General features: G+C 44.9%; 1 protein-coding gene across 1 annotated transcript in view; it reads right to left on the bottom strand.

Moving 5' to 3' along the window:
• Positions 1 to 23,888, bottom strand: part of CRIP2 (cysteine rich protein 2) — a 384,169-nt gene that overhangs the window by 223,228 nt on the left and 137,053 nt on the right. The window contains exon 2 of the mRNA XM_069638742.1: positions 694 to 788. Coding sequence (XP_069494843.1) covers positions 694 to 788 — 95 coding nt within the window. The remainder of the gene's footprint in view (positions 1 to 693; positions 789 to 23,888) is intronic.

Raw genomic sequence — 23,888 nt, 5'->3', positions numbered from 1 at the left:
TACCCATTTCTGGTAGAGCTCTCGGTGTGAGGAATGTGCAAGGCAACACCTAGGCTTGCAAGGTTAAGCTTGAGGTTACAGGACTACCATTTTGCATTGTTATTCCTAAATAGTCTTCTGAAGATAATTAGTTAACTGCAGCTCTGTATCGGCTACAGGTGTAATGAAGATGTCATAACTAAGTGGGACTTCAGTGTCTCTATTTATAAGAATGTGTGTCATCACATCTGTCACTTGCAATTAATTATTGTTAAAAACAAGCACAGCAAGGCAGATACATTTAGCTCTGGTATAAGCATTATCTATGCATTTGCCGGTCACTGCCAAAATATGGCCAGGTACTACTTGCCAGCTGTTACCATTTTACGGCCAGATAGACCATACTGGCAGCGCCTGGAAAATGACAATCCAGTGTAAAAGCCAAAACCGATGGGTTTGCCAATGCTCCTCTGTCATGGAAGTAATTTAGTACTAAAAAGTGAAAATGGAATACCTTTCTTATTTTTAGCCAAAGGAATGTATGACTGCTTTCCAAAGTGTTACCTGAAGCTCTAGTTTGCTAATCGTGGCCCAAGAGTTTCAGGCATCTAGTTCAATGAAAGCCACATTCACGTGATACGAGACCACGGTAAGGATTCACTCTCGGCCCGAAAGCGGGACAATAGAAGAGGCCAGGCATTATTTCAGTCTTACCTCTGCATGTCCCCCAGAAGTTAAAGTCTTGTTACAACGTTCACACTTCAGGCAGAACTTATGCCAATCCTTCCCCAGTGATGTCACTTTTTCCGCTGCAAAGAAGAAAGAGAAGATAGACTAAATACCAGCACACATGATGCTCCGAGCATCAGGAGCAGATCTATACCCAAGTCAATCACAATGTGTGGAGCACTTCCTAATTACAAGTCAGGGTACACAATATGGGTCTCAAAGGAATTGTGGGGTGAACACATTTGTTAGGCTATCTTATCTCATCTTGTTTTTGTATAGCGCTGAAACCCAAAAGTATCAGATCACTCTTGTACATCAAAATAGTATTCAGTTACCAGTATTAAAGATTGAAGTAAATGTTTAGTCCTTTCATGAATAGGGCCTTATTATATTGAAATCATAGGTAGTCAGGTAAATCATTCCACATCCGATTGCATAGAAAAACTGTCCGCCAACAGAAGCCAAGTTAAACGCAGGTACAACAAGACACAGTCTATTGGCAGAGTGGAGAGCCCAGGTCAGAGTTTAATTCGGTTTTTTCAATATTGAGAGGCCTTTCGATAGATACATTTATGAGTCAGAGTGGTCAGTTTGATCCCAATTCTGGCCATGGCAGGGAGCCAATGAGTTGGCAGAGAATTGGGGGTATGTGGAATATAATAGGAACAGTCTTAAAAATCCACGGGTGTGTTGTTATTTTGCAAAGGTCAGGATTTTTGACAGACATTTCGGTAGACCTCTAGCAATTATATTTTGGTGATCATCATCTATATAGGACTGCATTTGTCTGAATAGGTACCAGTAGTAGGAAGTGCTACTAACAATCCCATTTGGTTTGCAAAATCATGTAGAGGGGCAAAATACACCCCCAACATTTTGACTCTATTTAACATTGCTAGAGAATGAGGTTCCAACAGGAAGCCTGATGGCCAAAAAGTGGGTGTAGCTTTATAAGGATGGACCATCATAATACAGTTTGAGGTGTTCAGCAAAGCCAATTATTTTACATCCAGTCTTTGATTTGGTCAAAATCATTTCCCAATATATTATTGTCATGGGAAACAGTGCCCGTAAGTTTAAAAAGTCATTGTGGGTCATCAGAATTGCAATGATACCCAATCTGAAGGTCGTCAAGCAAATTGTGAAATCTTTTAACATTGATATTAAGCAATATGGGAGAAAGCGGGGCCCTGAGGGAAACCATGCTTCGTTGTCATCAAACGTTGTGTAAAGTAGATTTAGAAACATACAATACTGACAGCCAGAAAGAAAATAAATTGAACCATCGCAATGCAGATTTTCGACACCCTTGCAACAGAACTCAATCTTTGGATTAAAATACTGTGGAAAGCTTCTCAAAAGTATCAGTGTGAGGTGTGTGTCTCCCGATTCCATATTAATTCCTCTCTGACCTCCAAGGCCGCCTCAGTTCCATGGGCCAGTCTGAATCCCAGTTGATACTCATCCAGCAGTTTAGGGGTTTCCGTGTATTCTCATAACTATATGGGGACTACTTTTCAGAAGAAAGGGAATATTGGCTACTGGTCTATAATTATCAGGTAACTTTAGATCCAAAGTTTTTTTTTCCTCCAATAATGGTCTGCTCTAGAAATGCTTAGAATAGTGGGAATGATGGCTGCAGTGAGCGATTGAATGATAGCACGGGATCAATACATTCCTGTATGATCTGTGCTGGCAAGGGTTAACTGGGCAAAAGGCGGGTCTAAAGGAAATAACTTGTTTTCATAGATGTTCCTGAGAACTGTGATTGAAATTAAAATTGTGCAAAGTAGCATTGGGAGTGGCTGTTGCATTAGACATAGACAAGCCTCATTGAGAGGCTTGAATTGAGTTTCTAATGAGGTAAATCTTGGTTTCCATTGCCGATTGAATATCTTGTAGCCAGCCAATCGTAATGGGTTGATTTGAGGATGGTAACTCCTTGTTTTGTAGAAGATGCAAAGTTTGGAAAATGGCTTTGTGTTTTTTATACATCTAGTATAGATGCAGCATACATGCTCTTCTCAGCAATATTTTCAATTTAATATTTATGCTTAGCTACTTTTAGTAGCAAAAGATTCACTTTGGGTGTGTTTTCAGATCATTTACGGAACAGCTTCATAATTTCCTGCCAACGGGTCCGAAGAGAAGGAGTGTACTGAAATAAGGATTAAGAGTGATCATTTCTAACGGCGGTTCGTAATTTCAGCTAAAATCTTATCATAATATTCAGCCTAAGTCTAGTATCACGTCAAAGAATTGCGGGGCAAACTTTGTTCAGCTGCGTTTGGGAAACATGAATACTTGGTGGACGGCTGCTTGTGTAGGTGCCTATAGGTGAAACCTGAAACAATGTGGCACCTCAGACCAAGCGCTAGTCCCTGAATGCTAGCGGCTCATTAGATACAAGTTAGATTTCAGTAGCGATGTGGTTCAGCTGTCTTGGTAGTTGCATTTCCTCTCATAAATGAGGATGGGTTGCAATTTAAATTTTTTAAAGCCGTTTATGTCATATTCCAAAATAGACCCATGTGTGGGTTATCAAATTACATATGTCCAATAGATCTCCCAGAACATTGGTTTGTGTCGGTGGAGAGGGGGGGACCCAATCCAGGGCCCAGCCCAGCCAAGCTATGAACATCACAAATTCTGGATGATTTTCTGTAGGATTGTTCGCAAATGCACGGTTTATCACTGTCTTGACTTTTGGCGGTGCCGCGCTGTATGAGGCAAATCTGGACACAATTTCCTATGCTCACACCAGGACACATGCATAAACCTGTTAACTCTGGGTGGACCCGGCCCACAGGCACAATCCACCCGGTCTTATTTTGTTGGAATGTGACAGCTAAGAGTACACCATGTCCTCTCAGGAAGGGAAGGACCAAGCCTCCCACTGCTATGGCCAGTTTGTTTAACTAACAAATGCTCCATGGATCCGCCCTGCTCTTTTGTTGGGCCCTGCAGCGGCTGGCACGAATAACATACTAATATAGTGTACTTCAAACAGGCTCACATGGGACCTTGCTGCAGAAGTTAATAAAGGAGACAGGAAAGGAGAAGCACCCTTTCATATGCAACGATCTCAACCTGAATCCAGCTCCCACCCTCAGTTATCATTGACATTGAGCTGTCATGTCTGGGACTGTGTGTTTACAGAAGTCCACCCTGCAGGGGGACCCGATTCATAAGGTCGAGAATGTGGTTGGCAGGAGCCAGAGAGTCTGGTCTCGGCACAGCTTCAAGTGAGACCTGCTGCTTTAATCAGGAACCACAGAGAGATCCATTAACCAGAGAGACTCTTTGATCAACAACAGATAGGAGGATGGGTGGGACCCCCTTACCTTTCCTGTTGCAAAGCACTTTGGTTATGCCCTCATGCATACAGGAGATTTTTGAATGGACCCCAGGATTGGTTAGTTAAGGTAGGCTTAGCCTACACCAACCACTGTGGCCCATTTGGCTTTAAGAGAGGGCCGAGACCCTCTTTTGGCAGATCTGAAGATTTTGTAAGGATTAGCAAGAAGAACTCATCATTGGACCCTGGCTGAAGGTATAGTCTGCCTTACATTTTCCGCCAGTGAAGGAAGGCCAGGACCTCCAAAGACCGAAGCAAGATCCCTGCCCTAAACATCTCCCAGGGAACAGAGAGAGACTCTGAATGAAGAGGACCCTCTAGATGCTCCAGAACTGGTACTGGGAGGATTGTTGCAGGAGGATAGCTCAGGGGCAATACGCTCGCCTGGGAAGCAAGATGGCGCGGAGCAACACAGGTTTGATCCCCGGGTCTAAGCTTAGACACATCTGGGAATTAAGCGCATTATAAATAACCAATTACAATTACCCAGCCAGCAGACAGTGTGGCCTGCTAGGCTCTGCAGGAAGCTTTCTGGGTAGGAAGTGCCAGAAGGTTTCTGAACCCGAAACCAAGGACAAGGCAGCAGCCTGCAACACTCCTGAGCCTTCAGGTATCCGCCTTAAAGGATAACACAAGCCCATTGAAGAAGCTGGGAGAAGTGCCTCGACAAGCATCTACCGACATTCGCCTTAAAGGACATTTTTGAGCCAGTCAAGTTCCACGAGCTGCAACCGACTGCAATGCTGACCGTTGTCAAGCCGCAGTTGCTTAAAGACCTCAGAGAAGTCTCAACCAATGCTTCAGAACCGCAGAATAGCACTGAGATAGCAATTACTGACCCCAAGCAACAATGTAGACCAGCCTGCTGCCGTTCTGCCAGCTTCGCTCGCCGAACAGTCTTCTTGCTGGATACCGAAGCGAACTCCCGTCTTGAACTCTGTCACAGAAGCCTGCAAAGCGCCTTGAAGCTGACTCGACCCTGTCAAACACCAAGAACAAATACAGCACAAGATACCTTGGGGTTCTATCCCCATGATCCTTCCCAGAAGACCCCTAGAGACACATCAAGACACATTGCTCTCTTTGTGCTGAGGCTACGTAACCTTAACCTGTTGTGGTTATTAACCATACTGACTACACTCCTGTCAGTATCAAGAGTGCATCCCTTTTCCTTCTTTGAAACTGTCCTTTGCATTCCTTTACAGGGAGGGTTGTATTTCGTAGTGTTGCTAGAACGGTTTGTTGTGATATATATAAAGTAGATATTTTGTATACAACCTTGACAGGACAGTCCCTTTCAACATTGGGTAATAATTGTATTTTTGTTGTGTTGGAACTAACCAACGATCCACGACCTTTCAAGGATAAGCCTGCCGTTCCATCCACGTTACCAAAATTGGACAAGGAGGGTTATAATGTGCTTGTTATTCCAATCTGTTAAGATCCCATCTGGTGTACTAGAGGTGGTATCCAGTGATTATAACAAAAACATTTACAGAGAGGTAGGTTATAACGAAACTATAACAATGAAAAAAAAACAATGTTAAATATAGGGGGTGGGGTAAGGGGTTTAAAACTGGTGGGGAGGGGTTTGGGGTAGGGTTAGAATGGTAGGGAAACAGTGGGCTTAGGGGACCGCACAAATTAAACAAAAAAACCGATGTTTTTTCGTTATTATAGTTTCGTTATAACCTACCTCTCTGTAAATGATTTGGTTGATATCACACAGAACCATTAGGTGTGGCGTTGATTGATGGTTTAGGAGCCGATATTCACCCCTGGACCACTGGTTCCCCGGAAGTTGATACATGTCCTGCACAGATGGATTTTGATCATAGGGAGCAATTATTCATGGTCTCTTTCGTTCCGCCCAACACTCCCAGGTGACTTTTTAGACCGAGTTGCTTACGCAGAGTATCTGCTTTTGCACAGTCTTGAATTCTATTGGTTTCTTGCTCGATTGGCCGCTCCCCTGGAACGCCGTCAGGACAATACTGGGCCGCCTTCTTGTTGTTTCATCCTGGATTACAGCTTGGAGTCAATTAGGAGAGGGGTGTTCTCAAGCCATGAGACATGATTTATTCATTTTTGTGACATGGTTGGTAGCCAGTCAGATAAAGGGCCACTGTGGGCCTTTGTGGACTGTACAAAAGGCAAAGGAGGGCTGCTACCACCCCTTAAATGACAGCCATATAATGAGTTTTAATATTTAAAAGCCCAGCCATTGCATTATCACAAAAGGGGCATCGTGTTGACCTTGGTGAACCAGAATGCATTATATCACAAGGCAAAGCGAGAACGCCCATTCATACCCACAGCGGGGTGTCCTGAACCCGATAACAGCTGAAAACTCTTCTAGTTTCCCCAACTGCAACCTTGCGCTCTCTCTTAGCGCCTAGATGCCGCCAGGTCTTTGTTGCGCTCTACAAATCCTCATACAATAGCTCAGTGGGTGCCTTACTCAACTGAGTTAAATGACGCCTCTCTCTGCTTGTGACTGGCATCGCCATAGTATCACATAGGTAACCCGTAAGTGGGGCGATATCACCTGCAATGTAGCACCTAGAAACCTAGTCTGAGGTGCTAGAGAAAAATACAATTGTTATTACTTTTATTAATTATTAATGGCCTTGGTTTACTCGTAATATTAACCCTGCGTTTCCACAGGGTAGCTCACTGGGTGGAGTGACTGCTGAACATAGGAAGCAGCCAGAGCTGACTCAGCCTTTCATCCTTGCAAGATCAATAGAAAGAGTGTCGCTGGGTTTGGAAAGAGGAGACATGCCAAGCACGTGCCCAGAGACAGCCTCGTTAGAGCCATGTAATGTATAATGTCATAATCAATGGTTGGATCATGTGGACTTCTGACGGGGGGCAGGGCACAGGCAACCCAAGCACGAGATTGCCTCTCCCTGCCGGAAGAAGGTGGAAGCGGGTGAAATGTGGAAACATCCAGTGCTGCTCTGAACAGCACCCAGAAAGTTTGAAAACATTATGATTTGGATGCAAAGGTTGAAATGACCGATCAGAAGATCTATGGTCTACAGAACAGCACTGCACTTTGCAATGAAATTCTGCATTCTAATTTACCCGATCCAAAACCTGAATTGCGGTCAGCCAGCTTCACAGTTTACAGGGCAGGACTGGCAGCATTGGGCAGGGGTGGCAAGTGTACTTTTCTGGCCCGTGGTGCATTGGCCAAAGCCCACGGTGCAGCTGCCCCAACTTGCAGCACAAGCAATCTCTATACCAACCGGTCCCCCTCCCACACATTCAAGCATATATTGTGTGTCTTTCTTAATATTTCATATCTAGGCGTGTTCTCCATCCCGCTGCCCCCCCCCACCCTCAACTTGACAAGCTTTCCTTTTATGCAACATATTTTTTCCAGTTATGCTTGTGGTTACCAAACATAGTAAAGTTATTTCACTAGGATAATATAATAGGTGAAATAGGAAAGATGGGATTCCAGCCCAATTTTAAATGTGTTACAATTTGTAATTTGACAGCAGGCTACATCTCCTCCCATCCCATCTGTACTTATAGAACAATGTAAAGAGGTAGTGAAGATAGAGAACTCATTGGCAGAGCAGGGCCATTGGTGTGCCAGGGGGTTTGGGTTAGCTGTCAGATTCAAACATGAGCTGGCATGGCCACATACCCATACCTGGTTTCCTACCTTCCCAGCCCACAATACAAAAGCCATAGCTGCGCCCTGTATATCCATCCTCCACAGCACGAGACTCACGTGGCATCCTGCCACCTCACCAGTATGCTCAACATACATTGTTCAAATGATGTATAGAGTGTAAACCCATATGAGTGAGGCTTTCTCTACAGATAGATCAGGAAAATAAGGCACATAGATGAACAGTGATTTGCCAGGGTCACATAATGTATGGAGTGTGGCAGGTGGGGATTTTAGGCCAGACTTCCTGGCTCCACAGATTCCAATTCAGAAAGCAGGGGAGTCGTCATCATCTCCTATTCCACCATCAATATTAGAAACAAAAACAATGTTTTCTGCAAAGTTGTTACTCCAAGGCTAAACTAGTATACGGTTAAAAATAAATCTGGCTTTCAAAGCACCAATGTATCTAGAAGGGAGAGGCCTATTAATTGTCTGTATCCTGAGGCAAATCCATCCGAGAAGACCAAGCTTATAATTATAATGAAAGCTTCCTATAATTGTAATGTTAGTCTGTACAGGTGTGTGTACTTTCCCAGTAGCAAGGCACATGATAAAGCAACCTGAAATAATAAAAGCGAAGTAGTAATTGAAACTTCTGTTCATAAAGCAAGTATGCATCACTTAGACAAAAGAAGTGGGTCAAGCCAGTCCCACAAATGGGTGCAATGGCATGCAGGTCAGACAGATATCAGCAACAGTCAGCCTGCTAACCCGTCATTCCAGATGTGTACCTCTGTCGTATTTACCTTATTTTCCTTACCCATCATCCTCCAGTGGCCTTCTCGTCTGCCATATTTTCAATGCCCCCTCTTTATTACGATTAACTTTCAGACCTCTGTTCCCCTTTTTCTCCATCTTTAACTATTAATTAAATCCACTTACCTTACACGCCCCTCCTTACTTCCCTTGCCCACATTGCTCAGTGACTAATTCCTTTACACAATCTTCAATTGGCCATCACACAAAGCCCATTCCTTACCCCTCACCACCCCCATTGCCATGTCTGACAGTTAGGCAAATCAAGGTAGTATTACTGTCTGTCAGCCTTTCCTAGACACAACAAGAAGCAGTGACCCGGGTCTTGCTGGTAACTGTGGCTATGGAGTCTCCACTTGGATAATGCAGAGTCAAAGATAGCAAGGGACCGTAGCTTTTTATTTATTTATGTGTGTTTTCAAGTAAGGTGGAGTGTGTGGGTGTGTTTCAGTGAGTGGGTTCATGTGTTTGAGTCCATTTGTGACAGTGTAAAGTGTAGGCGCAGGATGCATCTGTGGTCATATGACTTTGTATGTATATATCTGAATCTGGCATTGATTTACATGTGTGTCTTTTGTTGGTCACATTAAAATAAGATTGTTCTGGACAAGACAATGATAAACAATGAGGGTCATTCAGAGTTGGGTGGTAACAGCAACATCGTCAGTATTTGGCATATACTTAGTCTTCACCGCCCACCCAGTAAACTGCTATTTCATGGGAATACCAACAGTGGTATTTTCGGAGGACTTTTCAAAACATACACCTCTTTTTAACTCCACCTTGAAGGTGGAGGTAAAAACAATTGCAACCTGACCCCACATTTTTTAACTTTCATTTACTGTGCAAAACGGGTGCTTCCCTTCAACAGAGTGAACATAGTTTTTACAAATCCCCATGATGGTAAAAAGGTGGGCATCTTTGATTGCCTTCTCTCACCACTTTACCCACACAATGCATAAAAGGCCAGAATTTACCGTTTTGTGCATAGAGAAAATAAACAGTAGTGATAAACCACTAATGTACATAATCAATTTCTGGTGATGCTGAAAAAATGTTAATAAACTATTTACATTACCGTCGTCCAAGGTGGTTTTCTGAAAACTGGAGGTGTTCCAGAAATGCCACCTCTACTGGCGGTAAACATTTGAGTAGGGCGGATTCCAGAAATACCACATTGGGAACTGGTACTTCAGCAGTATTAAAAAAAATCCATCCAACTCTGACTGACACCCTTAGTTTGTAGTCTCCGAATAATTGATACCTGAATATTACATCTTTCTATGTGTGTTCTTCGACGGTGTCCAAAAGTATCACCAGAACACATGGGAAGTATTCATTCTGGATCAGGCGGAGGACAAACTCCAATAAGATATGTACCCTTCCTTCCTTGGCAAGTAGGAGTCGTGACAAGCTGCTGTGGACTGTAAGAGACCGATGCTGTATGGGGAGCAGTGGTGCCAACATAAATAAAAACAGATTGTGTGACCCTGGATGTTATAGTGCATAGATTGCATTGGGAGTCATGAACAGGTCTCTGCAGCCTGGACTCCCCTCCCTCTCGGTCACCGTGGAGGCCCATGCGTTGGAGCCACCCAGGCACATCTGCAATATTGCTGAAATCAAAACAAATGCCTCGCCCCATTTCCACAGACTTCGCAGCACTCGATTCCTTTGGGGCAGGCTAGATTCTGAAGGATTGTCTTTTTTCAATTATTTCCTTTGCATTTTGGAGCTCTGGCGCATAGAGCAACGGCCCAGGACAATTGCCCCTTTTCCCCCTTGCCAACCCACCCCCGGCAGTATGGCCAATGCAATATCTACAGAACTGAAGTGAGAATCCAGCCTTCTGGCTCTGCCCAAGTTCATTCCACCAGGACTCAAACAGTGGCATCGCCACTCGCCCCTTGCAAGTGAGATTCGCTCTTGGCGAGTTAGAAATAGGGTGACGTGAGAACGAGCATTGATGCCAAGGGACGAGTTATGCTATGGAATTGATATTTATACCATGCACCGCTGGCATTTGCATAGTCTCCAGGCGCTCAGGGGGATCTGAAAAGGAGGCAGGGTTGGGGATGGTGCAAGAGAGCTTTTGCTGTGCTGGTGGCTTCAGTTAATTTTCACCCTTGGTGGTGGAGCCAGCCAATCAGGTGGCTATATACGCTGGCTGACACTACCTGTGAAAGCCTGCATTCTATTCCGCCCGATGGCCGGCTCCCCCTCCCCCAACCGCCATCGTCCCCTCAAAAAACCCTGCTTTAAAAAAAAAATAAAAAATAAATCCCTGCTCCCAGTCCCACTTACCCATTTGCCTCATGCAGCAGCGAGTCCCACCGACGCAGCTGCTGCTGCTGCTGCTCTCATCCCCACTCTGGTCGCCATGGAAATGGAGCCCCGAGTTCCTAATTCATGGCGGCCATGTTGGTAGAGTATTGAGACGCTGCGAGGTGTCCCGTGCACGGAAAGAAAATACTTTCCGTTTAAAAAAAAAAAAAAAAAAAAAAAAGGAGAAGAACTAGCACTCGGGTAGCATGCTACACGGGTGCTAATGGCAATATGCCCCTCGGTGGCAGACCCATCCTTTGGGTAACAGCTCGCTTCGCTCAGGCCCTTAACTTGGGTGGCGGGCCCACCACCTCCGGGCATATTACCTCAGAAGAATCAGTCCCCGTTTGCTAGATTTGCTTATAGAGGGTATGGGGCTGGTGTTCTTTTGATGTGTGGGTCTGTATGGGATTGCTTTGTGTATCTGGTGTAGTCCTGGAGATTTACTGTATTGAGTGGAGCGAGATTCCGGAGGGGGTGTGACGTTTGCTATGGGATTTCGGGTTTGTGCTGTGCGACGGGTAGGTGTGTGATGTGGTGGTTGGGCAGCGAGATTGTAGGAAAGTTGACATTTTTATAAGGGTTCGTTTTAAGGAGGTCTGTGCGTTATTGTAGGCTGCACTGTTTTGATTAGGCTGAATTTCTCAAAGGGCTGTTGGCGATATTATGGTTTCCTGTCGTTAGGACAGCCCCGTTTGTTTGGTTTTATTTTACAGTGGTTTTTGGTGCCTCTTCTTGTATCGAGGTCTGTAGGTTCTCATCCGAAGTGCTACCTGTTTAGTGACTTATGCATAGCAAGCAACTTGGCATTTCACCCCAATTCCCCCATCCACAGGGATGCATTCTAATCCGGCTGACGTCACTTGCAAAAGAGCAGGAACCGCAGAAATTAGAAACAAGGTTATGCCTTCAGGCTGAATTCCAGAAGACAGGCGATCGCAGTGCGCAGCAACATGGAAACGTTATGGAAGCTGAGCTCTTCCGGGTCAGATGGCATTAGGATCTTAAGCCATTTAATGGAAGGACTGGCACCTGTTGGATTTAAATTTCTAGATTCGGAAGCAGACACTCTGGAAGTGGAATTTCCTTTCTTTGAGCTACTTTGAAAGAAGATGCTACTCAAAGAGGGAAACCCGGTGCTCTAGGGCAGAGTCTGCAACCTTTGGCTCTCAACAGGTTTCGGACTATGGATCCCATGACACGTCACCATAGATTATGCTTGCACGGGCTGATGGGATTTGTAGTCCAAATGATGCAACCCATGGCTCAGGATGAAGAGCATGTGGTGAAGCAAGGAAGTGGCATACGCTCACATTATAAACCGTGGGACAAATGTGCCACAAGAGAAGTATCACCTTTGTAAAGATCCCTCGTGTTCAACTAAAAACCTCGACTGCCTGCTTCTATAATATGACCTTCCAAACTTCAGCCTTCCTATGTTATGTACCTTCAGCACTATGCTTCGGAGGCCGCTTACCATAGCACCCAACGAGCAATATTTCAATATCTTTATTCATGGATACCCAGGAAATATCACCTGGTCGTCTGTCATTTTCTGGAACAAATGAATGTTCTTAAAAAGGGATTTACCCTGAAATAGTAAACAATGATGATTTACTGGAAGCAAAATATAGGGCGCATAGAATTAGATAGCAAATCATTATGTATAATATAGTATATAGAGGTGAAGGTGAAATGGGTTTAAAGATCCTGTTCTTCTAAATTTGAGAACTATGGTGCAAGGAATGAGTGGCAGCCGTTGTAGAGTTACGCCATCTTCCAGCTTGATCTCTGTGGCACCATGTAGAGTTATGCCCATCACCACAGGCCATTCATTTCTCCACAACCAACTCAAAATCACATCTCAAAGTGCAGAGGAACGCATGTAAGTCTTACCAACTGGCACAGGACCGAAGGGGACTGCAGACCAGGGACTGCAAAGAGTGCCTGGGGTTGTGTTTTAGAAGGTGCCCAAGGCAGTGGTCGAAGTAGTGGAACTATGTTCCCTGCTGGCCGGTCCCACTCCCCACAAACCCCATCGCCAATTCCCCTTCCACACGCATTCCAAAGTCCCAAACCAACATGCCTGCTGTTTAAGGGAATGTCTAGTGGAGTGCAAGTTTCAACTTCTTCCTACACTTCAAAACAATACCGGAACGCTTATTTTTTAAAATAAAGGTATAGGAATGGTAAAAGGGAATTTTCAAAAAGTAGAGGAGCACCGCTCCCAACGGCTTCGACCACTAGGCCCAGGTGGTAGGTGTAAAGGAGTTCAGGGAATGGGGGAGATTCTGGGGGCAGAGATATATACTATAGGGCGGCGGTCGCCACCCTATAGTTAAGGTAAGACGGACCTGTATAGGATATCTGGAAAAAATGAATTGTTAACATTTGGCTCGTGCGACGGACTTAGCCAAAATTCTGAAGACAATAAGATATGCCCAGGAGCCCCCAAAATTGCACATTTTGGGGAAGATTCGTCAAAAAACAAAAAAAAAAAAAGTTAAGAAAACTAAACAAAAAATTAAAAAACACTGTTTCAGCCTACTCCCCAATCATTTTCCCAAATACAATAAAGGTCAATTTTTCCCAGACGCACACCCCAAACCACTGGACGGATTTGGACTAGGTCAGAATCAACTTGGGCACAAAACATTGATCCTTTTCTGGTTTGGGGTTATTCGGTCCAGTACTTTTCCAAATATTTGACAGAGAAGATGGTGCAATATCTCAGGTAAATTGAGAATAAACTGCGTGTTTATAAACAAGACAGCCCCCTCAAAGTGAGAGATGGCCGCGGTTATAACCCAGGTTAAAGGTATCGGAAAACAAAAAAAAACAACAAAAACACCACAGAAAAAAAAATAATTTTGTATGTCACAAAACAAGCAAATGCCATCAGGCTAGAGGGGTGGAGGGCAAGAGGACACTAAGTGAAATTTGGGAGTTGTAGGGGAGCTAAGGAGCAGGTTTGCAAAGCGAGATTCAAGCATTTTTCCCTTGCCTATGTAACCGGAGGTATAGTCGTGAATAGCCGACATTTCAACACAAACTGCATCATAAAAACACAAGAGTCCTGTGGCGGGGGGGGGGGGAGGGATCGGAGAGGGCAGTGGAGGAGAGGAAGCCTTCAGGGAAGTTGGGGGGGGGTGGTGTTTCTGATGTTTTTCCAATATTCACAGCTATAAAACCACACATACCCGCGCTATCTGTAGCCCATACAAAAATAGGCATCCAGGACTCCAATCCACGCAGTAACCGGGACGGACCCTACTTCGCTTCAAAGCAAGGAAGAGGCCTGCCCTGTCAGGCCATGTTGCCTAATAAATTAGCACAAGTTACAAGACCACTTAGAGCAACATGGCCCGAAGGGGCCCCTTCCTCGTTTTGAAGCTAAGCAGGATCGGCCCAGATTATTGCACGGATGGGAGACAGTCCACAGTCCCACCGTCCTGTATGCTGTGTGTTTTCTAAGTTCGAAATATCTCATAACAGTGCGAAAACACACGGCATCCACCTTTTTTAAACTGTACGGTCAGTCCTTGAAAGTATTGTACTGTAAAATGTCAAGCTGCCATGAGGCACACATGAAAAGCGCAGCCATCTATGGGTAAGAAGCTGTTAATACATGGAGAACTGTAAATCCAGCTTGCACATGCAAGGCAAAGTATAAACCCTATTTAAGTAGGAAAGTCCATTTGTGCCAAGTCACACATTCCACAACACCACCTAGTGGCCATCGCAGGAAGTTCACCTCCAGACTTGCCGCAAATGGACTTTCCTACTATCACATTTCAGGTGAACTTTTTTTTTTAACCCCACCATAACTTTGAGGGGTATATATTACCCCATATGGTTTAAAGATCTAATATGTTCCCATTGCGCTCTGAGAGACTATTTGTTTTGCCTTTTGCTGAATTGCATTCTGCTATTTGTAGACTCGCAGTCAAGATATGCCGGAGGAGGGGGGTATTGCCACAGTTGTACACTTTTTGCCTAACATAGTTCTGTAAGGATTTATATATTTGAGTGACACTATGGTATGTGTACCTTTCAAGTTATCTTTATAAAGCAGAGTATTGTTGAGAGCCAGGCATGAAGGGAAATGTTGAGTGGGCAAGTAAGTCGTGAGTATTTGCCCAGGATGTGGCAAGAGAGGTTGCAATTCTGGACAATTGTGCAGTTATTTTCCCTGTATTGTGGCGGCTTTTCAGGGCACAACTAAACGACACAAGTGGGTGGACAGCGTGACCTTTTTTCAGAGGGCGGATGCATCGCCTTGGGTTTTTTGAGGTTGACAAGCTTGCTGAAGTATTTGGCTACCAGGATTTTACTCAGGTGTTCATGTTCCCAGTGAAGATGCTTACCCACAAGACCACAAGCACTGGTCTCGTATTGGGATTTTGTTTTCCAGTGAATATTTCACTGCAGATTGCTAGGTTTAAAAGGTGAGCACTTTTTATACTTTGCCAGCATATTTATTGGAGCATTTCCTCAGGTTATTATTATTTTTTTTTTAAAGTCCAATGCTATTTTGTCTTGCGCACTTTCTTCTAAGGGGAAGCTCAATTGAATTACATTTGTATATTTCACTTTAAGATAGATGTTCACATACTGTGCATATATTGATTGCTACCAGCTTTTGATTTTCGCTATGGGGGGGTGGAGGGTGGGGGGTACCTGGGCATATGTTTTTCTTGCAGCCGCTGCTTTTGTTCCCTTTTCCGTGCTGCTTAAATGCGGTTAGTTGGGGTTGTGCAATGTATCACAACAGTCACCAGGAGACCGGCCATAAAACAAGTGGGTTGTAGCACACACTGCCTAGCCAAAGTGTGTGATCCTTGGCAAATAATATTATCTCACTGGGCATTGCCTGAAAAGAATTGTGAGTTGTCAAAGGGTTAAATGTAGAACACAACAAATGGTTATAAAGATTTCTTTTTACTATCTATCTATGTGTGTCGTGTAAAATGCATTTACGTGTTGTGCGTTTGTCTCTTCTAACCTGGTTTTAGGGTTTTGAATTTTTTATATATAAAGAAAAGAAAAAGGTGTATGACGTTGTGTAACTTTAAAATGAAAATAAAAGTATGAATATTTGGTATCCAGTATGTCTTGTTTTTGGGTTCATTAACATTTCGTGTTTTGACACCATCATGTGCAATGTATAAACAAGAATAATAAGAGTCCGATTTCCTTATATGAATATATTGAGTTGTCAAGGCCTGCCAACTTTTATACATAATACCACTGCGAAAGCAGGTCAAAATCAGTCTGATTCATAAACGTCTTTGAGCGAGGATTGCACTTGGATGGATTTCAAGGTTAACCTCTCAAACCTGGGCATGTGTTATTCTTGCAACCGGTCACGACAGATATTTGTGTTTATACTAGAAAAAGAAAAAAAAACAGTTATACGTGATGGTTTGAAGGGGGCAAAAAAATTGGAACACTCAAAAAACACCCCTAGAAGTAAAAACATTAAAAAAAAAAAAAGAAAAAACCACTGACAACAGGAAACCCTCATTATAAATATACTCACGGGTTATGGCAAAAAAGTAATTTAAAAATATGTTTGGTAATTTTAACAGATGGTGAGGTTGGGGGTGAAAAATAATCACTGGCTAGTGGTCTGGTAGTGTTCTCAAGTAGAGGGAGCACGGCGAAAGCCAGGGCCACTAGCCAGGCCGAAGGCCACGTCCAGTGGTGTGGGAAACATCTATGGAAAGAACAAAAACGTTGAAATTCTATGAAAAAAAACTTTTGTTAATGATTATTTAAGGCAAGAAAATTATCACAACAAAACCCCTGAAATGTAATGCATTGGGAAATTCAGGACCGGCTTGCCTTGGCACGTTCCTGTTGCAAAGCCCAAGAGGACACATTTATTAGAAAAGAAGGGGTTCACAATGCCGCAGGAAATTGCAGTATGGGGCATAGGCATATAGAGGAGATCAACGGGAACGCGTCTAGTCAAGACTGTTCCGAGTTCCCCCAATACATTGAATTTCAAGTGTTTTGTTGCAATAAGTTTCTTACCTTAACTGATCATTAATTAACGTTTGTTCATTGAATATATATTTTCCACATGATACTCAGGGATTACCGATTATAGACGTGGGAAGAGTTTCAGAAAAGGTTCAGTGAAGAACATTCCCCCTTTCCTGTGATGTGTGCGTCTGTGATAAACTGTGTGACTTACGTAATTTTATGTAAAGTGGCCTTGTATAGTGCCACTCTGCTGTTTTGCCGGTTTCGTTGCACATGGCTCTGCAAAAAAGGGGGCCGGGGTTGATTGTTAGTGGGATATAGGGGATGGTAGATGCGAATCCTGAGGTGTTGATGCTTGCAAGCCAATGAACCCGAATCACATGTGCCGGAAGCGCTCAGTGTTTGGTGGCACTGGAGTCTACGTTGCCAGTTTATGCAGTTCTGAAGCTGGACCTGTGAGTGACAGTCAAGCTAAAAGCACGAGAGCAATGGTTGAAATGCTGAGAACCACGGACCGCAATGATAGGGCGCCTGCCGCAAAACTGACTCCCGATAGAGGGGTTAGTCTGCAAAGCTTGAACAGATGACTTTCATGGCAACGATGAGAAGAGTCCAACCCCCGGCTAACAGTCTTTTGGGGGCTGTTGCTCAGGAGCCCCCCCCCCTCTTACATTGGGGCAGGCAGCTCAAATTATTTTCTGGCTCAATAGACCCAAATGCATTGGTCTGTGTTTCCTGTTGAATGCCAGCTAGTGGGTGCCAATTTTCCCCAATAGGGAGTGCCTGAGACCACAGAGGCATCTGGGCACATAAATACTTAGTGGCAGGGTAAACTTGACTACCACATTCAAAGCACTTAAAGTGCTCAGCACAGAAGCACAACTAGTGGACAGGTAGGCGGCAAATACATTTGATTCCCATGGAATGAGTTGGATTCATCAGGAATCTCTCTCTCTCCCTCTCCCTCTCCCTCTAGCGAGGCAGGGTAACTGCTGTTACCATCGGCAGCTGGGAGAGGGGCAGCCCCAACCTCCCCGTGCCTGCTCCTCTCCCCAGCTACGGAGCCACGCAGTCTCGGCAGCACAAAAGCCACAGAAGGTGGCTATGCACCATAAGGAAAACAACCGTCAGGCAAGGCCCAGGTTCAAAAGATCTGCCCCCAGCAGGGGGGGTCATACAGTCGGCTATCCGGCCGGGGGCTGCAACAACAGCAGCCCCCACCACATACACAACAAAGACCCAGGGCCTCCCTGGGTCCTATAAATGAGAGCAGCATGCTCAGAGTAAACACAATCTGTTTGTGGACCCTGAACGAGGACCCAATCAAACAGGAGGTTCACGGTTTACTCAGCGTCTTCCAAATCTTCTTGCTTCTTTACCACAGAACCCACCCACCCTACAAAAAGGGGAGAAGAACAAAAAAGAAGTACAAGGCACTGTACGGTGCCCACAACAAGTTGTGGGACACAAGAAGGCGGCACAGGTCCAAGGGGGTAACCTCAGGACCCGGTGCCCAAAAGAATGATACCATCATGATATGTGATATTGTTATTGCCATAACTCATATCTGTACAATAAAATCCTACGGCCTATTATTGCCAACACTTGATACAGGTTGTGAGCCTATCATTACAGGAGAGGTTTGGGGTTCAGCCAATACTAATGCATGCATATGGGTTCAGCAGTTATATATGTCGGAGCTAAACAGATGAACTTTAAGACGGGAGCTCAAAAGATGGAGGACGCCAAACAAGGGGACGGGAATTCCAGCGCTTAGGGGTCAATAAGAAGGAAGAACAAACACGCGATTGGGCACAGGGAGGCTTCAGGACAGGCAGTAGGAACTGATCTAGCAGAACAAAGAGAATTCTGGCAAATATTGGTTGAACAATGTTAAATTGCATAGGCGAGTATTGCTCCTGGTGCAGGTAAATTGCGCCAGCGACGTGCGTTTTTTTTAAACTTGTGACCCAGCTCCTAGACTTGCAGGCTACTTCTAGTAGCCAGCAATACCTCCTTCCAGTCGCTGCACTATTCACAGGCGCGTTGCCGCTGGTTTATGTTTCCACTTTCCCTCCATGATCTGGTCTACAAGTCACTCTCACCCCATTGTCAAGGACCCATGCCCTCCGCTCTGTAATCAATGGTACATTTTGTGGTGCCCAGTTGTCTGGGAAATGGCCGCCAGAGGGCAACATTTCCCAAAAAATGTACCTGCAAAAAATCAAACATTTTCCGCAAATATTCGCGGATTGAAGTTTATAATGCAAAATTATACCCCTCCTACAATATTTGGGGAAAGTATTTTAGGGATCAGAAAAAAAAAAAAACAGACTGGTGACTTTTGCCAGGCGACATTATCACATGGAGCCAATTTTGTGCTTGTAGCAATAATGCATTGCTTTCCTGGGATTTCTGTAAATAAAAATAAAAAGGTGTTGGCCTAAACGTGCCTTGGGCGGGGCGATAGCAGATGGGAGCAGCCTCCAAGCTTCCTCCTGGGGAAGGGCATGTAAGCAGCTTCCCATCATGCCTCGCGCGCTCTTCCCAATGACCCATTGTTTACTCGGGCTGGGGAGGATGCCTGCGTCAGACACTCGCCCGGTTCAGTGGGATTAGCCGGTGTGCGTTTAGATTTCTCCCCATTTTTTTACAGCTTCCGGATTCACTGTCAGGCTTAAAAAAGCTCTAGTGGAATAAATGACCACATTTCCTGCCCTGCCTATAAATAGAGCAACTTTGGGTGGCTGGGCCTTCGTAAGGGCAGGTCTGGAAGTAGTTTCTTTTTTCCAGCATTCATGTGTGAGAATCTTGCTTCAGGGGTCAGGGATGGGCAGCGGCGGATGCCAAGAAGCCGCTCCAGCAATTCAAGCCGCTCCAGCAATTCAAGCCGCTCCAGCAATTCAGTATAAAGTTCCAACCAGGGTCAGACTGGGGCATGCAACTGTCTCGGACACCAATGAAAAAGTGGCCCACCGTTGCAAATGGCAATTCGCTCCTTTTGTGACAGACTGTTTGAGTGGTACCCAAGGGGTGAGGTTTTTGATAAAAACGTGATGCAAATTGAAGATTATTTATTAAGTAACACTGTCCAAATCTACTAGCTGCATGGTGAAGTAACTTATCAAACTGGCCCAAAAAAGTGGGCCACTTTAACCAAAAAATAAAAATAAAAAAATAAACAAAAAACGGACCCACACTAGCATTTTTGGTTCGGGCATTGTCCTATAGACCAGTCCCAGCCTCGTTCCAACATCTAGTAGGTTGGATAGCCCAGTGGATTCAGCAACTACTGTAAACATTGAGAGCCAGGGAGTGTCTAATTTCCATCCTTCCAAAGTCGGTGAAATTAATTCAGTGGAGCGCCAAAAGCAACAGCTTGGATGCCAAGAGCCAAGTGAATCTGCAGTGTTCATGCGATGGATTATAAATCCATATGCAGGGTTTCGCCCTGTGGAACATTAATGACACGTCCAGTGGAACAGAGCTCTGACCTGCATGGTGGGCTTCTTGGGACCCACACACAATCAATACACTTTTTTAAATTGGGAAGAACAGGATAGGCTGCATCCATGCTTATTGTTGACCCTTAAAATGAATTACAATTATCCTACTACACTATGTACGCGTGTCTGTACTGAACAGGACCAACACTTTTTAAAAACACTCCCCACTAACATGCCCAATCTTTTCCCTTCTCCAACCCCCAGTCCTTCCTCTCCCTCTATATCTCCTCTTTCTTTGGCGGGGGACAAGCCAGGGCGCGCTAAGACCCCTACAGTGGTGATTTGGTGCAGTATTCATAATAATTTGGTGATTTATATAGCACTACATACCGGATTCTTCCAGCTTCAAAGCACTGCACTAATCAATGCCACCATTACTACCACTCACGGTATCCAAGTTGTCAACTTTGGGGTGCAGAAAAGCTGAGGCAGCTATATCGGGGTGTAAAACCTGCGTTGCACAACATCACACTGTTCCCAAGACACATCACACTGTTCCCAAGGCACACACGTGTGGCGACTGAGCAGATGTACATTTACTAGTGCACGCTCACGCTGGCTATCCTGAAAAGCTGGTCTCTTGAAGTCCTTGGAGAGCCTCATGTCCCAGATGAAGCCAGTAGACATCAGACTTACTGAACGCTGACTGCTTCTGCCATGCAATGTTTTTTTTTACATAATTAGCATTAATGGCTTCCGTGGGGGCTACTTCCAGACTTGGCACAGGTGCTGCCTAACTCGAAAAGGTTTGAAGCAAAGTCCTAGTTCTTTGGTTCCTTGTGAAGCAAATGTTTTCACTTTTCAAATTGAATGCCAGGCTGAGGGGAAAACCTAGCTCTCAGTCAAGAGCATCTTTTAGGAGCATCCCCCCACACCATTTTCAAGACTTCAAGAACACACACACACTCTTACTTGACCGAAATTGTTCCCTGAAGCCAACTCATAAAAGAATCTATTGAGAGCCATGCCAAGTTCTCCTCTTGAAAGATTGAGCCACTGTCTTCATATTGTTGCCCCTTGACTCATCTGGGCCTGAAGCCAACGCTAAAGTGTCTGGGTACATACCCTGCCCCCGGCATCGATGCACAAACGTCGCATCAAGGCAGAAGGACAAGTTGCATCATCGCAACGCCATTAAATGTACGACAGTCCCAGCGTGCTCATCAACGAAACCCCATGAATGCCTTAAGACTTCCAGTATCTGATCTGCAATTCTCCCCGGGTCTGAAGCAAAGATCCGAGCCATGACCACTTTCAGAATTCCAACAAGTCCATTCTGGATGGCCAACATTCCGAATCTATAACCACGTTTGGGCGCAAAATGTCTACAAGACAAATCTGCGCTTAAAATTCTTTGAATTCTGCCTTTGGAATGCAGGAATGGCAAACTTGGAATTTGACGTCCGAATGGTTATCCATCATTTCGGTCTCCAAATGGATCCATGCACAAGTCAACATTCAGCCCCGTCGGAGATTAGCATTGGTTATCAGACCGCCCTTAGCAAAGCCTTGCTCCATACCTTTCTGCTCAGTATTGTCCACTTCGATAGTGCTGGAATTGCTCCGGGCTGTCAGATTCACCCAATCAGGGAGCATGCGTTGGGAGCATGCTTTTGTTATGTGCCATACAGTGACCACATAAGGGGAAAACGTACGCAATATTACATGGTCAAGTGGGTGGGCATTACCAGGGCAGGTAATACCCCGGAGCCATAGTGCAAGCCTGAGCAAAGCAAGGGCCTTAACGTAGCCTTGGGGCATTACCAGGCCTGATATTGCCCCCCTGGCCATGTAACATTGCTATTAGTACCCCGGCACGTTGTACTGGGGTACTAATAGTATTTGTTCTCGAGTTGGGAAAACAGTGTGAAAACCATTTTGCCACTCAAGAAAAAAAAATGCGTGCCATGGATCGGACATATCGCTTGTGTTATCCTGAAAATCATCGTTATAGTATACCCCTTCTCCACATTCTTCACCCTGGCATACACCTTGTACTTGTGTCGTTTGTTGTGGCTGATACAGTAGATTGGGGGGAGGCGGGGCCGGCCAGGGAACATCCCCTCTTGCTTGTCCGTCAAAGGCATTGGGTTGAGGGGGTTTAAACATTCTATTGTCTTGGTTGCCGTACCCACCAGTCCTATTTCCTGGGGCAAATGTTGTCTGTGAAGGGGGCCGTACGCCCCTTCCTCTCCCACCACTCTGGGGACACTGGGATTTCCAGTGTCCGGGTCTCTTGCAGAAGGCACATACATCTTGGGGTAGCCCATCCCTCCTCCCATATAGCGCACCTTCTTGCACTGTACCTCTTCCTGTCCCTTGGCCCCCTATCATGTTGCTACTATAGCCCTGTGACGGGCCGTTATAATTGTGGTTATACCTGCCTTGGGGCCCTTGATGCAACTGTTGCATCAACACTTTGGTTTTTAAATCCTTCTCTTGTCGTGCCTTTTGTTGTCCCTTCACTCTTTCCCCTCTTTCGTAATACCTAGCCATTTCGAGGAGATCCCGGGGGTTCCTAGTCATCCATGTACTTTCTGCCCTCCTAATGTTCTCCTGAATTGGCCCGTGGAGCCCCTCTACAAAGTTTGTGGCAAAGTACCGTTGGCCCGTTTCAGACCCTATCTCTAGCCCACTGTGCGCTTTGAATGCTGCTTCATAACGCAGAAAGTACTGTGCTACCTCCTCACTTGCACCCTGTATCACAGCGGACAGTTTCTCCACATTCACATCAAATGGGGGTAACACCTTTTCTAGAGCCCTCAGGACTGCCATGCCATGCCCCCTTAGGGGTTCAGGATATTCCTCATGCAGTTTTCTATTTTTGCTCGCATCCATTACATCTTTCCATTTTATTGTTTCATTGTCTTTGGCACGAAAGGGGGTCCATATTTCTTCTGGGACAATGGCTAACAATATGTTATCTACATCCTCTACGGTAAATAACCCTGGTCTGAATAACTTTCCTACTTCCTTGTAGAATCCTGCCGGGTCTATACGGGGGTCGGGGATGGACTTGGTGATATGCATTAATTCAATTCGGGATAAAGGGACATACACATAGGTGCGCATCATGTTACCAGTGGCTGCCTCTATGGTGGGTTGGCACTCTCTCATTGGCATTAATAGTAACTTTTCCATGTCTGTTTGTTCACTTACAAGGGCCTGCGCTGGTGGCGAAACAGAGGATTGATGACTAAGAGCTTTCTCTTTTATTTTTTTATAATCTTTTAATAGTTTCTCCACCTTAGCCATCCTCCATTCTTCCGCCCCTGAATCATCCACTCTTATATTAGATAGCAGTTTCTTATCCAATTCCGTCCTAATCCTATTCCACTGGGACACATATCTAGGCTCCTTTTCCTCTTCTATATCATCCACCCTAATAAGAAGATATTTAATTACGTTTACTTGTATAGGCCAGCCAAGGCCCTCCATCAGACTCACCAGGGTGGACATGGACTGCGAGTGTATGGATGCTATCATACGATTAGCTACGTTTTGGCCCGCCTGGTCTGCATCTTTGAGTTTAGCCTCTCTTTCCCTCACCTCT

Source organism: Ambystoma mexicanum, chromosome 14, assembly GCF_040938575.1.
Source record: "Ambystoma mexicanum isolate Mex_15411 chromosome 14, UKY_AmexF1_1, whole genome shotgun sequence".
Taxonomy (NCBI): Eukaryota; Metazoa; Chordata; class Amphibia; order Caudata; family Ambystomatidae; genus Ambystoma; species Ambystoma mexicanum.
This window is presented reverse-complemented; position numbering and strand designations above follow the sequence as displayed.